This window comes from Schistocerca americana, chromosome 11 (genome assembly GCF_021461395.2).
Source record: "Schistocerca americana isolate TAMUIC-IGC-003095 chromosome 11, iqSchAmer2.1, whole genome shotgun sequence".
Taxonomy (NCBI): Eukaryota; Metazoa; Arthropoda; class Insecta; order Orthoptera; family Acrididae; genus Schistocerca; species Schistocerca americana.
The window spans coordinates 117,049,498-117,068,294 of NC_060129.1; the positions used below are offsets into that span (position 1 = coordinate 117,049,498).

At 42.3% G+C, this 18,797-nt stretch overlaps 1 protein-coding gene across 1 annotated transcript in view; it reads left to right on the top strand.

The window, feature by feature from the left end:
- Positions 1 to 18,025, top strand: part of LOC124553351 — a 28,391-nt gene extending 10,366 nt beyond the window's left edge. Inside the window, exons 2-3 of the mRNA XM_047127225.1 lie at positions 6,149 to 6,442; positions 17,661 to 18,025. Coding sequence (XP_046983181.1) covers positions 6,149 to 6,442; positions 17,661 to 18,025 — 659 coding nt within the window. The remainder of the gene's footprint in view (positions 1 to 6,148; positions 6,443 to 17,660) is intronic.
- Positions 18,026 to 18,797: the final 772 nt, after the last annotated feature.

Here is an 18,797-nt window from a genome sequence, read left to right on the forward strand (position 1 = left end):
TGATCTTCACAGTCTTGCGGAAGGGAATCCAGTGCTGCTAACACTCTCGTTTCGTTGATGTCGTGGAATCAACAATTTAAAAAAAGTGTTACAAACATTGCCATATGGCAACGCACGGCGCTAATGGGTTAATATATTTCTCTTTAACAACAGCATTTTTCCTGGAAGCAAAGAGATAGTGTGTTTTGTGTTGTTTACTGTAAGTCCCAACTGTTCTGCCTCCTTTTCCAGTCTGACAAATCCTTCTTCCATTTCTTTCAAACTTCTAGACGGGATACACACATCATCGGCATAAGCTAGATTTTGATGCATACAGTTAAACAGAGTGCCACCTCGGTTATCAATCTCTCCCCTTCTCATCACTCTCTCCAACACTATGTTGAAGAGTAGTGTGGATAATATATCGCTTTGTGTCAACCCTTGCTTGACCTCAAATTCTTTGCAAAGTTTTCCTTCTACTTTTACCTGGCATGTTGTGCTGGTGAGGGTCATTTGTATCAGTCTGATAAGTTTACTTGAGAATTCCATCTCCATTAAGGTGTCATATAGCTTTTTCCTTTTAACAGTATCATAGGCCTGTTTAAAGTCTACAAAAAGCTTGTGTACATCCACATTATATTTGCAACACTTTTCCATTATTTGACTTCTAACGAAGATCTGGTCAGTTGTTGATCTGCCCCAACGAGAACCGTACTGGTAGTCTCCGGGTATTTCTTCCGTAATTGGTGCAAGTCTCATAGCAATGACATTGGCTAATACTTTTTACACCATGCTGACTAAAGCAATACTGTGATAATTTTCATAGTTTGCTTTGTCCTCCTTAATATGAATTGGGCATATAATGGCCATGTTCCACTGGTCTGGCATCTCTTCCTTTTCCCATGTTTCCACTCTCAGCTGATGTATCAACCTTATTAGATGTTCACCTCCCACTTTGATCACCTCTGCCAAATGTTTTCATTACCAGGAGCCTTATTATTCCTTAGGCTTTATTGTTGGTATAGGTACAGATCTTTCATCCTGACTAATATTCTACCACGGTTGGTGACACTCTGTTTCATTTTCTTCCAGAACTTCTCTTTCTGTAGTGACATTCAGTAGCTCACTGAAATATTCGGCCCATCAGTCTAGAACCTGTCAATAGCCATTGCTCCATTTAAAAACAGTGTATTTGCACAAAAAATACAAGGTGTACAACTTTGCTTTTGCAGTTTGCCGATAGGTGGCAACAACAGTAAGTAGCGGTTGAAAGAAACAGATCGCGGACGTCAGGCAGTTAGCTTGGACCTCGGTCAACATAACCTCGTTCAAACATTAGTCAATTTCTGTCTGCGTCATAAAGTTCTTCTCGATTGAAAATGTCAGTTTACGAGCCTAATTCTCGTCACTTGCGGGAGGTGTTACTGTTACGTTTCAATATGAAGAAAACAGCGGCTGAGTCTCATTGAATGGTCTCAAGTACGTACTAGTGAAAGAACATGTCGTGAGTGGTTTCAGTGCTTCAAGAATGGTGATTTTAACGTCGTAGACCGGCACGGTAGTGGAAGAGAGAATGTTTGCGAAGATGCAGAATTGGAGACATTGCCGAGTGAAGACTCGCGCCAAACCCAAGAAGAATTGGCACGATTAGTGGGAGTGACACAGCAAGCCATTTAAAAACATCTCAAGGCTATGGGTATGATTCAGAAAGAAGGAACTTGGGTCCCGTGTGAGCTGGAACCGAGAAACATTGAATGGCGGTTGTGTGTTTGTGAACAGTTGCTTCAGTGGCAAAAACGGAAGGGATTTCTGCATTGCATTGTGACCGGGGATGATAAGTGGGTTCATTATGATAACCTTAAACACACAAAATCGTGGGTATATCCTGGATGTGCTTCCACATCGACGACCAAACCAAATATTCACGGATCCAAATCGTGCTCTGTATTTTGTGGGACCAGCTGAGAGGCGTGTACTATGAGGTGTTAAAACCAAGTGAAACAATCACAGGTGCTAGTTATCAAACATATTTAATGGGTTTTAGCAGAGCATTAAAAGACAAACGGTCGCAATACATCGAGAGGCACGGTAAAGTGGTTTTGCAGCACGACAAGTGGGAAGTCCTACCCCATTCGCTGTATTCTCCAGACATTGCTCCCTCTGACTATTGCTGTTTAGATCAGTGGCGCATGGCCTGGCTGACAGACACTTCCAATCTCATGAAGAAGTCACAAATTGGATCGATTCGTGGATCACTTCAAAAGATGAACAATTTTTTCGGCGCGGGGTTTGTACACTGCCAGAAAGATTGGAGAAAGTAGTGGCCAGCGATGGAAAATACTTTGAATGATACATGTGTAACCAATTTGTTTCATTAAAACCTCAAATGTTGGGGAAAAAAACGGCGGAAGCTAAGTTGTACACCTTGTACATTTTCTAAGTATTATTACAATCTGTTTATTGGGTAATGATTTGAGCACCTGACTACCGATCTTTTCAGTGAAAACTGCATATCAATAGTACTTTCCATTTCCGCAATATTTGCAGTACAAGTTTTGGGTGATTCACCCTATACCTTAAGAACAGAATGAGACACAATATGCTTCTCAGAGGAACACCTATGTTTATACGTTTCTTGTCTGACTATTTGCTTCACTAAAAATTTGTCATCAACAGACGTGTGAACTACAGTATCTCTACCTTTCCCACCCCATTTTCTGGGTAAATCTAGAATCACTCATTTGCAATTCCTCTCGTACATAATGCTTCTAGCTTGTTTAGTGGTATTTTATGGTCATTAGTGGACAAATCTAAGAAATGCCTGAAACACAGCCATCCTTGTCAAGAACTTCAAATACCGCTTTTATGAACTCTGCAATGGCTGGTAGTTGTACTCATCCCACTTCAGAAACCAAACTGTGCTTTGTTAAAAAGCTCATTAGCTTATATTTCACGATTGATTGAGTTGTTTTTGAGAATGCAGACAGAAGTGAAACTTGTCAGTTATTTTGAATACTCTGCAGATTACCTTTCTTTTACAAGGGAATAATTTACGTGTGTTTTAGGTACTCTGGAGACATACCTGAATTAAAGAACTCATTTATTATGTTCGTTAATGGGAACTTGTATGCTGTGCATGCAAACCTTCAGAGCAGAGACTGGAACCTCATCTATGCAACTTATTTCTTATTTTTTAAGTTTCTGTGTTGTCTACCTGACTTAAAGCTCTGTTGTGGGAAACATCATTGTGCTTTCTGTGTACATCTGGTAATGTGTGTATTCTGTATTGAACCAGGGACCTAGAAATGATGGAGAGGCTTTGTCCCGTTGTAGCCCTCAGTGGTTCACAACTCCACAACAGACCACAGCAGTCCACTCACCCCACTGCCGCCCCACGCTCAACCGAGGGTAATTGTGTGCTTCGATCCCCAGTGGACTCCCACCCTTCCCGGGAATGTCTCATACCAGACAAGTGTAACCCCAGATGCTTGCGTGATAGAGTAATTATGGTGTATGAGTATGTGGAGACATTGTTTGCTCGGCAATTGTCGACATAGTGTTACTGAGGCGGAATAAGGGGAACCAGCCCACATTTGTTGGGGAAGATGGAAAACTGCCTAAAAACCATCCACAGGTTGGCTGGCACACTGGAGCTCAACACTAATCCGCCGGGCGGATTTCTGCTGAGGACCGACACACCGTCCCACTCAGGAAGTGTTGTTGTGTGATGTCATCGAGCCGCTGTTTTTTTTTTAAGTAGAAGTGTAATGTTGTAGAGGGCACATGTATGAAGAGGTTGTGTGCTCTATCGGTTTAATTATGTGGTGGCGATGTATTTGTGAGGTATGTTATTGTGACATTTAGTGTGCTACCGTCATCATGATATGGAGTGTGCAAAATTACGCAGTGGCACAATGGTGGAGAACACTGTGTATGAAACATAATATGACATAAAATTGAAAGTGTACTCTTAGGTGCCTGTGTAACCTCTGAGTAAGTGGATTTTTTTTTTTTAATTAAATTGTGATAGGAGGTAGGTGGATCAATGTTTATTAGTATATTGAACAGGTGATTCTATTGTAAATAACATCGATCCACCTATCTTCTCCCATGATTTAAATAATAAAAATTGATCCGTGTACGTTCTCGCATGATTTAACTAAAAACATTGATCCACCTACCTTCTTCCATGATTTAATTGAAAAACGTTAATCCACTTCTGACGTTTGTAGAAAACTATTTTATCATGTGTTCTTGTCCTATCCAGTTCATCATTCATCGTGTTCACTTCCTATCATTCAGCACACATACAGTTAGTAACTGCAACACCGTAATGCCGACACTGTAAGTGCACTTTTGGTCTGGGTTGAGCTGTATAGGTGAACTGGAGATTGGGATACTGTGATGCTATGCTGTGTTTTGTGTGGTTTTGTTGGATTTTATTTTTTGTGACAGTTTCAAGTGTTTAGATGTCAGCACCGCGACGCCCAGCGTTGAAATCGCGCGGTTTCCTTGTTAGTAGCCAAGAAAAAAATTTCACACACACTGCCACTCGAAATCTACACGAAAAGGCATTAGGGGTGGCATAAAAGTCATCAGTGAAACCACCGTTTCCATAGGGCGTTGATTCCGACACATTTTGCAGTGTGATGAGCCGAGGACGACATTCTCGAGAACCTTTGACGCTGCTGGGCCCCTCGGACAATTCCAACCTTCTCTAAGGACATCGAGGGCTAGGAACCCCACAGAAACTCATCGTAACCTTTTGGAGAATAGTGCGACAGAAATTTCTGCTCTGATCTGCAGGGTCGAATCGCTAGCGGCCGTTCGAAACCATTCCACGAAATCTGGCCTCGATCCGAAGCAGCAAAGGGTACTTAGCCTTTTTCAGCCCTCCTGTTTTGCACCCTTCTGTGGTGTGACTACAGATGGATATGACATTGACACGTGTATGAATAAAACGGCAAAAGGTCCCGCCAACGGCACTCTGTTCGGCAAGACTCTCGGTGCATGCAATGAACATTTGGAGTCGGGTACTTAGCAAAACTGCAGGGGTAGACAGAGCGTGGGAATGCATCCAGTGGGTAATCGAGGAAATAGGGTGCAAGTGCTACTCCGAGATCAAAAGGTATGAGAGGAATTCGACACGGGCTACATCAAACGAGTCAGAAGACACTGATGACAAAAAAAAGCCACTGTGTGGAGCGACATATCTACATCTGCTCCGCAATTCACAATTACGTGCCTGACAGAGAGTTGATCCAACCAGTTCCGCAGTACTTCTCTACCCTTCCACTCTCGCGCAGCGCACGGGATTAGCCGAGCGGTCTCCGGCGCTGCAGTCGTGGACTGTGCAACTGGTCCCGGTGGAGGTTCGAGTCCTCCCTCGGGCACGGGTGTGTGTATTTGTCCTTAGGATAATTTAGGTTAAGTTGTCCCCAGCTTGTGGTCTTGCGGTAGCGTTCTCGCTTCCCGCCGATGGGGTCCCGGGTTCGATCCCCGGCGGGGTCAGGGATTTTTCCTGCCTCAAGATGACTGGATGTCATTCTGTCGTCATCATCATCATCATTCATTCCCATTACAGTCGGAGGAAGGCAATGGCAAACCATCTCCGCTAGGACCTTGCCTAGTACGGCGGTGCAGGTCTTCCGCATCGTCCCCTACGCTCCTCGGAGTATGGAACCTCATCGTCATCATCGTTTTTTTAAAATCTTTGATAAAAGCCAGCCTTTTATATAATTTTTTTGTAAATATAGTTTTTTTAAGTAATTAATTGTAGATAACATTAATTTTCACACTAGTCGCAGAGTTGTATCAGCTGCCTTCATTCACACAACCTCTCGAATATGAGTTTTGTATTTTAATTTGGATGATTTTGTATTGCATTGTATTATGCTTGAAATAGAAACATTATTTTGCCATTTTTGAAACAATATTTTTTTTATGATGTTATGTGTGCTGTAATACTGAGTTAATCACGAAATAGTATTTTTCACATGTGTATAACATCAAATAATCAAAGAGTAAGATGTAAACTGTGTTTGAAAATGTCAGGTCCTCCTGACATGGTCTCCAGTGCACTACTGTCAAAGAGTGTGCCGAATAGTAAATGGAAGGAATCTCGATCCAATAAATTACAGCGTGCTAACTGCGTGACGACGCGATACAGGTTCGTCAGCAGTTCTGCTGCCAGTGGCGTGGGTGGCAGGGGGCGTACGCGTGGGCGGCTACGGCAGCGCCGGCATCGCCGGCTACGCGCCACCGAGCGTGCGTTTCCGCCTGCGGCTGCAGCCGCGGCGGCGCTGGCTGGTGCCCCTGAGGGACGGGTCGCTTCTGGCCCTGGCGGGCTTCCTGACACTGAGTGCTCTGCAGGAGAAGCGGGTGCCGTGCCACGCCCAGGACCCGCTCAAGGGGCTCATCATGGTCGTCGCTATCGTACACTATTTCTTCTTCTCACACAGGGGTCAGTACTGCCTCGGATACTTACTCTAACCAGTACAACCGGTAATGTTACCATTTGGTACCAGGTATTTTATAAAAGTGGATGTTATAACTGTGTATTGTTCTTCCTTTAAATTATCAATACGAAACATAGATCTCGTAAATTTTGTCAGATAGCAGTAATGTGCAATAAATAGTCGTAAGACTTATATTTTGTTGAGTGGATGAGTGAGTTACTCGTTGCTATAAATTAATATATCCCACATTTTTAATTATGTGAACTTTGGGAGTTCAAATGGGAAATCCTGGAAAACGGTGACTGTTCAGAATATTTAGAGGGCTGGCATTTGAAGCTGACTGTAGAAAGGTCGTACTGCCAGATAAATAACACAAAGATAGAAGAAATTAGGGCTCATTGGGAGGTATAAAGACATTTGTTTTTCTGTCATTCTGTTTGCAACTGCAACAGGAAAGGAATTGACTATAGTGGGGTGCAGGTAAGACGGCAGCTGAGTGAAGTGTTCTGTGCAAAGATAGAGGAAGAATGCAAACATGAAACGTACAGATGATGATCCAAAAACAATCTAGTTGACACGCTCAGACACTCAGTTATTTCTAGAATGATTACACTCAAAATTAGTATACGTGATTACAATTTTAACAAATTTGCAGTTACAAAAATTAATTTCAGTTTAATTAGGTTGCAGTATGGCATACATGATGAAATGTAAATACTCATTGATCATTCAAAATAATAAGTATTCAGTGATTACACCTGAAATTTGTAGAATATGCAGTTGGAACAATATTTAGCGTCAAGTCTTAATTGAATAATGAATTCTTTTCCAGCGTTACTAACTTTTTTCAGGGTATTGTTATTTTCAACAAAATAACTTGTTGTTTCAAGAATACAGAAGCAAAAACTAGCTGCAGAAACATTCACAGCCTATAGTGGCTGTTGAGACATACACCACAAGAATCAGAACAATTTTCACAACCTGGAATATACAAGATTAACTGCTAAGATCACCAAAATTTTATATTTGACAGGCGGGAAGAAAGATTATCACCCAGTTTAAATAACACTCAACAATAACTGACAACAACACCTCCACGTCTTCTACACATTTAAGAGGATACAGTCACTAACAGGATTTTAAAAAAATTGAAAAAATTTTTTGTGTCTTGTTTAATGCTCCTATTATTTAGCTACAAAATGTCATTTTTTTCATTCAAATTTAATGACTAGTTTCTGAGTTATTAATTTTTCTATGGTGTCTGCTAACTAAGTATATCGCCCATTTGTGCGCTGTCTTGCCGAGCACGAACTACAGTACAGCAAGTATATGTGTTTGACAGATATCCTTATTTTGATTGCAAGAGAGAATTATTTTTTCAATATTTGTCAGTCCGTCTGCATTGCTGACTATTGATTTTCAAATCCTTCATGTTTGTTGTTTATGTTTATGTGATACAAATATAATGATTTAGTGTGTTTTTGTGAACAGTTATAAGTAGGATGGGTAGAATAAAGAAGTTTGGGTATAAGCTCAGGTTTAATGGGAATAAATATATAAAAATAAGCAATGAAACTTCCTGTTACAGACCGTGGCGGGTGGAATATTGAATGCAAAGTCATCCTGAGTGTCTGCCTCAAGTAAAAAGCTTCTAGATGCTTCCTGTTCCCAAGAATGTCTAACCAGTCAATATGTGTCCTGTATAAAGATTACCTTGGGGATGGGGGATAATAAGGCTTATCAAAAAGTCATATAAGATACACCATACAGGCCTACAGTCAAAATTAATAGACTGGAGTGGATACTGCATGTACAGTAAAGGTATGTAGTGGAAATAAGTTAGGTGATAAACGGGGGCTAAAATAACTTGAAATAGATAGGATCTAGAATTATTATGATATGAAAATTAAGAATAACTGCAACAATATAGATGCAATCAGAAGAGTTATCTGGGCAATATCCTTTCATAAACTTCCAGTGGGTGAGAAACCCTATGGGGACCTGACAGCTGGTGCAAATACAACAACCCAGGTACAGCTTCCAATTCTAGAAAACTATCCTACTTACTGAAACTTCCTGTCAGATTAAAACTGTGTGCACTAGAGCACTTGCCCGCGAAAGGCAAAGTCCCGAGTTCGAGTCTCGGTCCGGCACACAGTTTTAATCTGCCAGGAAGTTTCACATCAGCGCACACTCCTCTGCAGAGTGAAAATCTCATTCTGGAAATATCCTTACTTACTGCCAAACCCATTTTCAAATACCTTAGCCAACAAGGGCTCTCAAAAAAGTATGTCCATTGTAAAACTATTGACTCTGAATGAAAATTTGAATTCAGTCATTGGGCAAGACTATCAAAAACTGTTCTTGTTAGAAAAAAATACTAAAGCTTGGTGTTCCCAATTCAGTGATGTGGTACAGAGCTCACGTGTCAAAATAGACTGAAGTGTAAAGACTCTTCAAACAAAGGTCGGTATCAATACTGAAAGCGGACAGTAAAGTATCGACATGGAAAGTATCCGTTCTCCTTAAATTTCTTCAGGAAATGCTGTTAAGGAGGCCAGGATAGCCAGAATAAGAAAGAAAAAAGCAAAAGAAAATAAAGAGGATGAAGCTAAGCCATAGTATAGTCCTGAAATGAAATGTTTGAAACATACATGTGTATGGCAGTTACATTAGGTTTTTGTATGTAATACTTTGTGTGTGTGTGTGTGTGTGTGTGTGTGTGTGTTTTTACAAGGGCTGTTCAATAAAGAATGCTCATAATTTTTTATGGTCATAATTTCTCACGCTAAAATTTAATCTTATGATATTCTGTGAGCTTAATGTGCAACAAACACGCTGTTGTAGTTTCATTGTCGGGACTCCTGGTTCCTGCCAGTGAGAGTCAGGTGAGGACAGACTATTTCAGTAGCGCCTACTGCTGCAATGGAGATAAAACACGAGGAACAATATGCGGCTTTGAAATTCTGCTTTCGTCTCAACAAATCTTCAGCTGAGGCCTATACAATGTTACAGGAGGCCTATGGAGGATCTGTTCTTCCCTACAGCACAGCTCAAAGCTGGTTTAAAACGTTTAAAGAGGGGAGATAATCAATTTCAAAGGAACGTGGACATGGTCCTCCACTTACTGCTCATATGGAAACATCAACGCTGCTGCTATCATTGTGAGAGAGGATTGACGAATTACCTTAAGATCACTTTCTGAAATATTGAGCATTTCATTGGGTGCCATCCACACGTTGCAGAATGTGCCGGCCAGAGCAGCAGTCGAACACTTTCTGTATCCAGAAAGGCCCGTACAGGACCTACAACATGCAGTCGTGCATTATCCTGCTGAAATGTAGGTTTTGTAGGGATCAAATGAAGGGTAGAACCACGGGTCGTAACACATCTGAAATGTAACGTCCAGTGCCGTCAATGCGAACAAGAGGTGACCGAGACGTGTAACAGATGGCACCCCGTACCATCACCCCGGTTGATACGCCAGTATGGCGATGGCGAATACACGCTTCCAATGTGCGTTCACCACGATGTCGCCAAACACGCATGCGACCGTCTGATGCTGTAAACAGAACCTTATTCATCCGAAAAAATGGCGTTTTGCCATTTGTGCACGCGGGTGCGTCGTTGAGTACACTATCTCAGGCGCTCCTGTCTGTGATGCAGTGTCCAGGGTAACCGCTGCCACGGTCTCCGAGCTGATAGTCCGTGCTGCTGCAGACGTCGTCGAACTGTTTGTGCAGATGCTTGTCGTCTTACAAACGGCCCCATCTGTTGACTCAGGGATTGAGACGTGGATGCACGATCCGCTACAGCCGTGCGGATAAGATGCCTGTCATCTCGACTTTGGGATCCAGCACGGCGCTCCGTATTACCCTCCTGAACCCAACGGTTCCATATTCTGCTAACAGTCATTGGATCTCGACCAACGCAAGCAGCAATGTCCCTATATGATAAACCACAATCGCGATAGGCTACAATCCGACCTTTATCAAAGTTGGAAACTCGATGGTACGCATTTCTCCTCCTTACACGAGGCATCGCAACAATGTTTCATCAGGCAACGCCGGTCGACTGCTTTTTGTGTATGAGAAATCGGTTGGGAAGTTTCCTGTTGTCAGCATGTTGCAGGTGTCGCCACCGGCGCCAGCCATGTGTGAATGCTCAGAAAAGCTAATCGTTTGCATATCACAGCATCTTCTTCCTGTCTGTTAAATTTCACCTCTGTAGCACGTCATCTTCGTGGTGTAGCAATTTTAATGGCCAGTAGTGTAAATTGTTTCAGTAATACTGGGCTTTAACAGTCGCTCACATAATTTTAATTATTGAACATTGACTGGAATATGAAATTAATTTTAGTTCCACAGTAGTGTTACAGTTTACAATTAATTTTAAATTTAATTGACGTAAACAATGGTCTACTCCGCACATCCCTATTTTCATCACTTATTACTAAATTATTAGACTCAAGTTTTGAATGGAAATGAAAATTAATCAAAATTGAGCATTATCTATGCACAACTAAAAGATAATGTGAAGGTTGAAGAGAGAAATTACTAATATGAAATATAGGTGTGTACATTAGTTTTCCATTTTGAATTGTGCAGTACTACTCTACTCTGGCAGTTATCGTTAGGTGGTTTAAAATGTTTAAAGAGGAGAAATAATCAATTTCAAAGGAAAGAGGACCTGGAGCTCCACTTACTGCTCTTATGGAAACATCAACACTGCTGCTATCATAGTGAGAGAGAATTGACGAATTACCTTAAGATCACTTTCTGAAATACTGATCATTTCATTGGGTATCACCCACACGTTGGTGACAGAAAAATTATGAAGATACGTGTTTGTGCATGATGGGTTCCGAGACTGTCGATTCCCGAACAAAAGGACATTTGTGTGTAGATCTGCATGCAGTTAAAGTTGGTGTCTGAGGAAGATCCAGAGTTTCTTTCGAATGTAATTGCTGCTGATGAAACTTGGCTGTCATTTTGATCCTGAGAGCAAATAGCAAAGCTCAGTGTTGAAATCTCCTTCATCAGCAACCCCCAAAAAAGCAAAAGTGGTCACTTCTGCTGGGAAAGTTATAGTCATCTCATTCTTTGATATTCATGGAATGGTTTATCAGTATGTTGTACCTGCATACACATCAGTAACGGGACAATTCTACAGGGATCTCCTGAAAACATTGTCAGTCCATATCGGGCGCAAAAGACCACATTTCTGTGAAACAGGCTCGATGCTGCACCGTGATAATATATTGCCAATGTTGTTGCTGAATATCTTGCAAATATCAACTCGAAGTGCATCCCTCACTCTCCCTATAGTCTGGATTTACCCCCTATGACTTTTTTCTTTTCCCTAACATGAAGAAACACCTTCGTGGAAGGCATTATCAATCATTAGAAGCAGTTGCGAAGGCGATTTTGAACGAACTCTCAAAAAATGGTTTCCAGCATGTACTTGAAAATTGGCGGAAATGCTGGGACAGGTGCATCCCATTAAAGGGCGCCTACTTTGAGAAGGACCATCAAAATTGTGAGAATGAGTAAAGGTATGTTGTCAAAAATTAATTATGATCATTCTTTATGGAACAGCTCTTGTAGAACAAAAAACTTATATCTCATAATATACAATTTTTATACAATTTGAAGATGGTGTTTCATCCGTGTTCTGTAAAAGTTTATTTTCGAAGTGCGCCTCAAGTTTCCTCATTTTAACATTGATTCCATATGGGAATTCCTTTGTGAATGTGTCCCTTTAAGATGCAAATCACAAATCACATATCATAAATCACTACACAACCTGCACAAAATAGAGAAAGGTAAAGTCATGGTCATGATGGAAGATATTGAAATGTAAATAGATCTAATGAACCAGTTGGACAAAGTTTTAAATGAACTAAAATAACTATGCAAATTCCTAGACAATTTTGTGCTATCTATCGCAAAATGTCACAGAGCCATAGAGACCACAGTCATTGTTATAGTCATGAACATGCGGAAGAAGATCGTATAACTATACAATGAATCATCACAGTCTCATTCTGACAGCATAATTTTCATTCCTTTTTCGTTACATGGCTATAAAAGTGCAGTTTTAAACATTTGTATGTTCAGATTTGTAGAGTTTATCCACACATTAAAAAAAGTTTTGCGTCACCACAGTTCCAAGAGTTCTGGAACCTGTACAGAAAACTGGAATAGAGATCAACATAAACATCATTTCCACCCTTTATTGCCCGTGAAAACCACACATTGCACGTTGTACCACCATACAGCGAGACCTTCAGAGATCGTGGTCCAGATTACTGTACACACTGGTACCTCTAATACACAGTAGCACATCCTCTTGCATTCATGCATGCCTGTATTCGTCGTGGCATACTATCCACAAATTCATCAAGGCACTGTTGGACCAGATTGTCCCACTCCTCAACAGTGATTCGGCGTAAATCCCTCAGAATGGTTGGTGGGTCAGGTCATCCATAAACAGCCCTTTTCAATCTATCCCAAGCATGTTTGATAGGGTTCATGCCTGGTGAACATGCTGGCCACTCTAGTCGAGCAATGTTGTTATCCTGAAGGAAGTCATTCACAATATGTACACAATGGGGGCATGAATTGTGGTCCAAGAAGACAAATGGCTGTCAATATGCTGCCGATATGGTTGCACTATCGGTTGGAGGATGGCATTCACGTATCATACAGCCATATTGGTGCCTTTCATCACCTCTAGCTGCGGCGTTCAGCCTGACCAGGTTTCCTCTAAACATGTCTCTGATGATTGTCTGGTTAAAGACATATGCGACACTCATCGGTGAAGAGAACATGATGCCAATCCTGAGTGGTACATTCGGCATGTTGTTGGGCCCATCTGTACCACACTGCAGGGTGTCGTGGTTGCAAAGATGGACCTCACCATGGACGTTGGGAGTGAAGTTGTGCATTGTGGAGCCTATTGCGCACGGTTTGAGTTGTAACGTGACGTCCTGTGGCTGCACGAAAAGCATTATTCAACATGGTGGCGTTGCTGTCAGGGTTCCTCCGAGCCATAATCCATAGGTAGAGGTCATCCACTGCAGTAGTAGCCCTTGGGCGGCCTGAGCGAGGCATTTCATTGACAGTTCCTGTCTCTCTGTATCTCCTCCATGTCCGAAAAACACCACTTTGGTTCACTCCGAGACACCTGGACACTTCCGTTGTTGAGAGCCCTTCCTGGCACAAAGTAACAATGCGGATGTGATTGAACTGCAGTATTGACCGTCTAGGCATGGTTGAATTACAGACAACACGAGTCGTGTACCTCCTTCCTGGTGGAACGATTGGAATTGATCGGTTGTTGGACACCCTCCGTCTAACAGACACTGCTCGTGCATGGTTGTTTATTTCTTTGGGTGGGTTTAGTGACATCTCTGAACAGTCAAAGGATCTGTGTCTGTGATACAATATCCACAGTCAACGTATGTCTTCAGGAGTTGTGGGAAACAGGGTGAGGCAAAACTTGTTTTTGATGTGTGTATGTTGGCTTTATTTTATTTTATTAATCTTATTACTTTTATGTCCATATGACAGAATAACACCAGTTATGCACCATCTGTGTACGTGTATAATCAGCATAAGATCTCTGCAACAACTAATTGAGAGTAACTGAGCTTACATTTCAAATTTTTGACAATTAGATATTATAATCTAAGCACAACAATGATGAATGTTAATTAAATATACACAGAAGCAAAATCCTGTTTGGTGAAATTACCATGATAACCTTCTGTGAAGTAATCTATAATTTTCATAGCATATCATGAGAGCTGACATACTTAACAATTAAGTAATGCTAATACGTTGTGTATATGATTCTCCTATTTTACACACTTGAAAATGTCGTAGGACTGAAATTGTGCAATAGTACAACAAATAAATAAAATGACAGCTGAGAGCAATATGAAATAATTTTAAAAAATTACCAACTTCTATAATTTTGAATGGTGCACATGTCTTCATCATAAATTACGTGTGAATGGTAAGTACAGTAATGTTTACATAACTGACAACTTGTGCTTTTACAAATGTGACAAAAGAATTACAATGGGTGTTCAATAAGTAGTACAACACAATTTTTCCTGAAAGCAGGTTGGTTTTATTCAGCATTGCAATACGCCATATTATTCCCCATTCTTCTGGCTAGAGAACCCTGTTTTTCAACATAATGTCCATTCAGTATGACAGCCTTATGCCACCTTACTGGGAGGCTTGTATGCTCGTGTGGCACCACTCTGATTGTTGTCAGAGCAAATCTTAGTGCATCAATAACTTCCTCATCATCCATGTGTTGCTTCCAACGGAATGCGTCCTTCATTGGGCTAAACAAGTTGAACTCGGAAGTTGCGAGATCTGAGCTGTAGGGTGAATGACGAAGAACAGTCCAATGATGTTTCGTGAGCTCCTGCTGGGTGCGCAGAGTTGTCAGGCTGTGTATTGTCCTGTGGAGAAGAAGTCGCTTGCATTCTCAGGGTAACAAAGACGCTGAAGTTGTTTCTTCAATTTCTTGAGGGTAACACAGTACACTTCAGAGATGACTATTGCACCACGAGGCAGGACTAAGAGAGGAGATAGAGAACGTCCAACGAAGAGTGGCGTGTCTTGTCACGGTGTCTTTTAGCTGGCGAGAGAGCATTACGGAGACGCTAAACAAACTCCACTGGCGCACATTACAAGAGAAGTGTTGTGCTTATCGGAGAGAATTACTATTGAAATTCCGGGACAGCACTTATCAGGAGGAGTCGGACAACATATTACTTCACCCCACATACATCTCGCGACCACGGGAACATTTGAGAAATTGGTCAATACAGAGGCTTACCGACAATCATTCTTCCCACGCACTATTTGCGAGTGGAACAGGGTTGGAGGGATCAGATAGTGGTACCGAAAGTACCCTCCATCACACACCATAAGGTGGCTTGCAGAGTATGATGTAGATGTAAATAATAAAAAAAAATTTCATTCACAATTTATAGTTATCTTTGGTGCAGTATTAACAGGACCTGACTTCTGGTTTCTGAATAACCCGACACACTTGTACTTCCTAGTTTTCTATTATTTTCTTCAGATGCAAGCTGAGTTACAGAGATTCTGACAACCACGCAGAGACTTGGTCTCAGTTATTGACGATCACTACCCAACGGCGTGTGCCACCTACCTATTTATCAAATATCTAATGCTCAGCTCACTATGACATACTGTTGTTTGGATTAAATGCAAATCCGTTTGCTATTTTACACCAGTTTCATGTTATTTAGTACATTGTAGACATTTAGCATATTCAACGTACAAAATAGCATTAATATTACTAAATTTTAAGTATATTACACTACTTTCCATTTTCCTGAATAGGTATTGTACACTACTGGCCATTAAAATTGCTACACCAAGAAGAAATGCAGATGATAGATGGGTATACATTGGACAAATATATTATACTAGAACTGACATGTGATTACATTTTCACACAATTTGGGTGCATAGATCCTGAGAAATCAGTACCCAGAACAACCACCTCTGGCCGTAATAATGGCCTTGATACGCCTGGCCATTGAGTCAAACAGAGCTCGGATGGCGTGTACAGGTACAGCTGCCCATGCAGCTTCAACATGATACCACAGTTCATCAAGAGTAGTGGCTGGTGTATTGTGGCGAGCCAGTTGCTCGGTCACCAATAACCAGACGTTTTCAGTTGGTGAGAGATCTGGAGAATGCACTGGCCAGGGCAGCAGTCGAGCACTTTCTGTATCCAGAAAGGCCCGTACAGGACCTACAACATGCAGTCGTGCATTATCCTGCTGAATGTAGGTTTTGCAGGGATCAAATTAAGGGTAGAGCCATGGGTCGTAACACATCTGAAATGTAATGCCCACTGTGCAAAGTAATGCGAACAAGAGGTGACCGAGATGTGTAACCAGTGGCACCCCGTACCATCACCCCAGTTGATACACCAGTATGGCAATGACGAATACACGCTTCCGATGTGCGTTCACCACGATGTCGCCAAACACGGATGCGACCGTCATTATGCTGTAAACAGAACCTGGATTCATCCGAAAAAATGACGATTTGCCATTCGTGCACTGAGGTGCGTCGTCGAGTACACCACTGCAGGCACTCCTGTCTGTGATGCAGCTTCAAGGGTAACCGCTGCCACAGTCTACGAGCTGATAGTCCATGCTGCTGCAGACGTCGTCGAACTGTACATGCAGATGGTTGTCTTGCAAACGGCCCCATCTGCTGACTCAGGGATCGAGACGTGGCTGCACGATCCGCTACAGCCGTGCGGATAAGATGCCTGTCATCTCGACTGCTAGTGATACGAGGCCTTTGGGATCCAGCACGGCGTTCCGTTTTACCCTCCTAAACCCACCGATTCCATATTCTGCTAACAGTCATTGGATCTCGACCAACGCGAGCAGCAATGTCGCGATACGATAAACCGCAATCGCAATAGGCTACAATCCGACCTTTATCAAAGTCGGAATCGTGATGGTACGCATTTCTCCTCCTTACACGAGGCACCACAACAACGTTTCAGCAGGCAACGCCGGTCAACTGCTGTTTGTGGATGAGAGATCGGTTGGAAACTTTCCTCACGTCAGCACGTTGTAGTTGTCGCCACCGGCGCCAACCTTGTGTGAATGCTCTGCAAAGCTAATCATTTGCATAGCACAGCATCTTCTTCCTGTTGGTTAAATTTCACGTTTGTAGCACGTCATCTTCGTGGTGTAGCAATTTTAATGGCCAGTATTGTAAATTGTTTCAGTAATACTGTGCTTTAACAGTCGCTCACATAATTTTTATTATTGAACATTGACTGAAATATGAAATTAATTTTAGTTCCAAATTAGTGTTACAGTTTACAATTAATTTTAAATTTAATTGACATAAACAATGGACTACTCCACACATCCCTATTTTCATCACACATTATTAATTTATTAGACTCAAGTTTTGAATGGAAATGAAAATTAATCAAAATTGAGCATTATCTATACACAACTAAAAGATAATGTGAAGGTTGAAGAGAGAAATTACTAATATGAAATATAGGTGTGTACATTAGTTTTCCATATTGAACTGTGCAGTACTACTTTACACTGACAGCTATGTTAGGTGGTTCTGCACACATTGCGAATGTACTGGCGGATGTCGTAAAGGTGCGGTATGTCAGCAGTGGTGTGCCTGCGGCAACTGTTCCTGAGCACGGGGGCGGCGGTGGGCCTGTTCGTGGCGTGCGACTACGCACTGTGCGACGGGTACCGGTGCCGCGGCTGGGAGCGGGACGGCGGGCGGGAGCAGGACGAGGGCCCGCCGCTGGGGCGCGGGCTGCGCGCCGCCTGGCTCGTGGCTTACCTGACGGGGCTCACCGTATGGACGCTGGTGGCGGGTGCCCTGTCCGAGGGCGGCGAGAGGCCGTCCGCGCCGGGCGCGGCACTGCTGCACGCGGGTCGCCTGCACGCTACGGCACTGCCCCTCGCGCTCTTCCTGTTCGTTCTGGAGCTCGTGCCGGGCATCGCTGGGGTGAGTGCGAAGAGCTGAGTCTCTCACCCCACCTTATAATCGGGTTGCGTCGGTTTTGTTTTGCTTTTCTTTTTTCTCTGTCATCCAGTTCCTTCTAGTCAGTTTTTTCCGCTTATTATTTCCTCACCTATTCTATGGAGAACCTCATGCTGTCAAAACCAGTTATTATTTTTATATTTACTGGTGTCGGGAGAATGACGACAGAGAAAAATTAGTAGAGATTTGTGCTGCTGTAAAAAGAGCGATGCGCGAAGCATTCGACCACTACCACCGTCGTACATTAGCAAAAGATCTTGCTGAAAACCCAAGGAAATTCTGGTCTTATGTAAAATCTGTGAGCTGGTTGAAGGCTTCCGTCCAGTCACTCACTGATCAGTCTGGCCTGGCAATGGAAGGCAGCAAAATGAAAGCTGAAATTTTAAATTTAGTATTTGAGAAATCTTTCATGCAGGAGGATCGTACAAACATACTGCCGTTTGAGTCTCGTACAGATTCCTGTATGGAGGACGTAGTGATAGACATCGCTGGGGTTGTGAAGCAGCTGAATGGGTTGGAAATAAATAAATCACCAGGTCCTGATGGGATTCCAATTAGGTTTTACAGAGAGTACTCTACTGCATTGGCTCCTTACTTAGCTTGCATTTATCACGAATCTCTTGCCCGACGTAAAGTCCCGAGCGACTGGAAAAAAGCGCAGGTGACGCATGTATATAAGAAGAATAGAAGGAAGGATCCTCAAAATTACAGACCAATATCCTTAACATCGGTTTGTTGCAGGATTATTGAACAT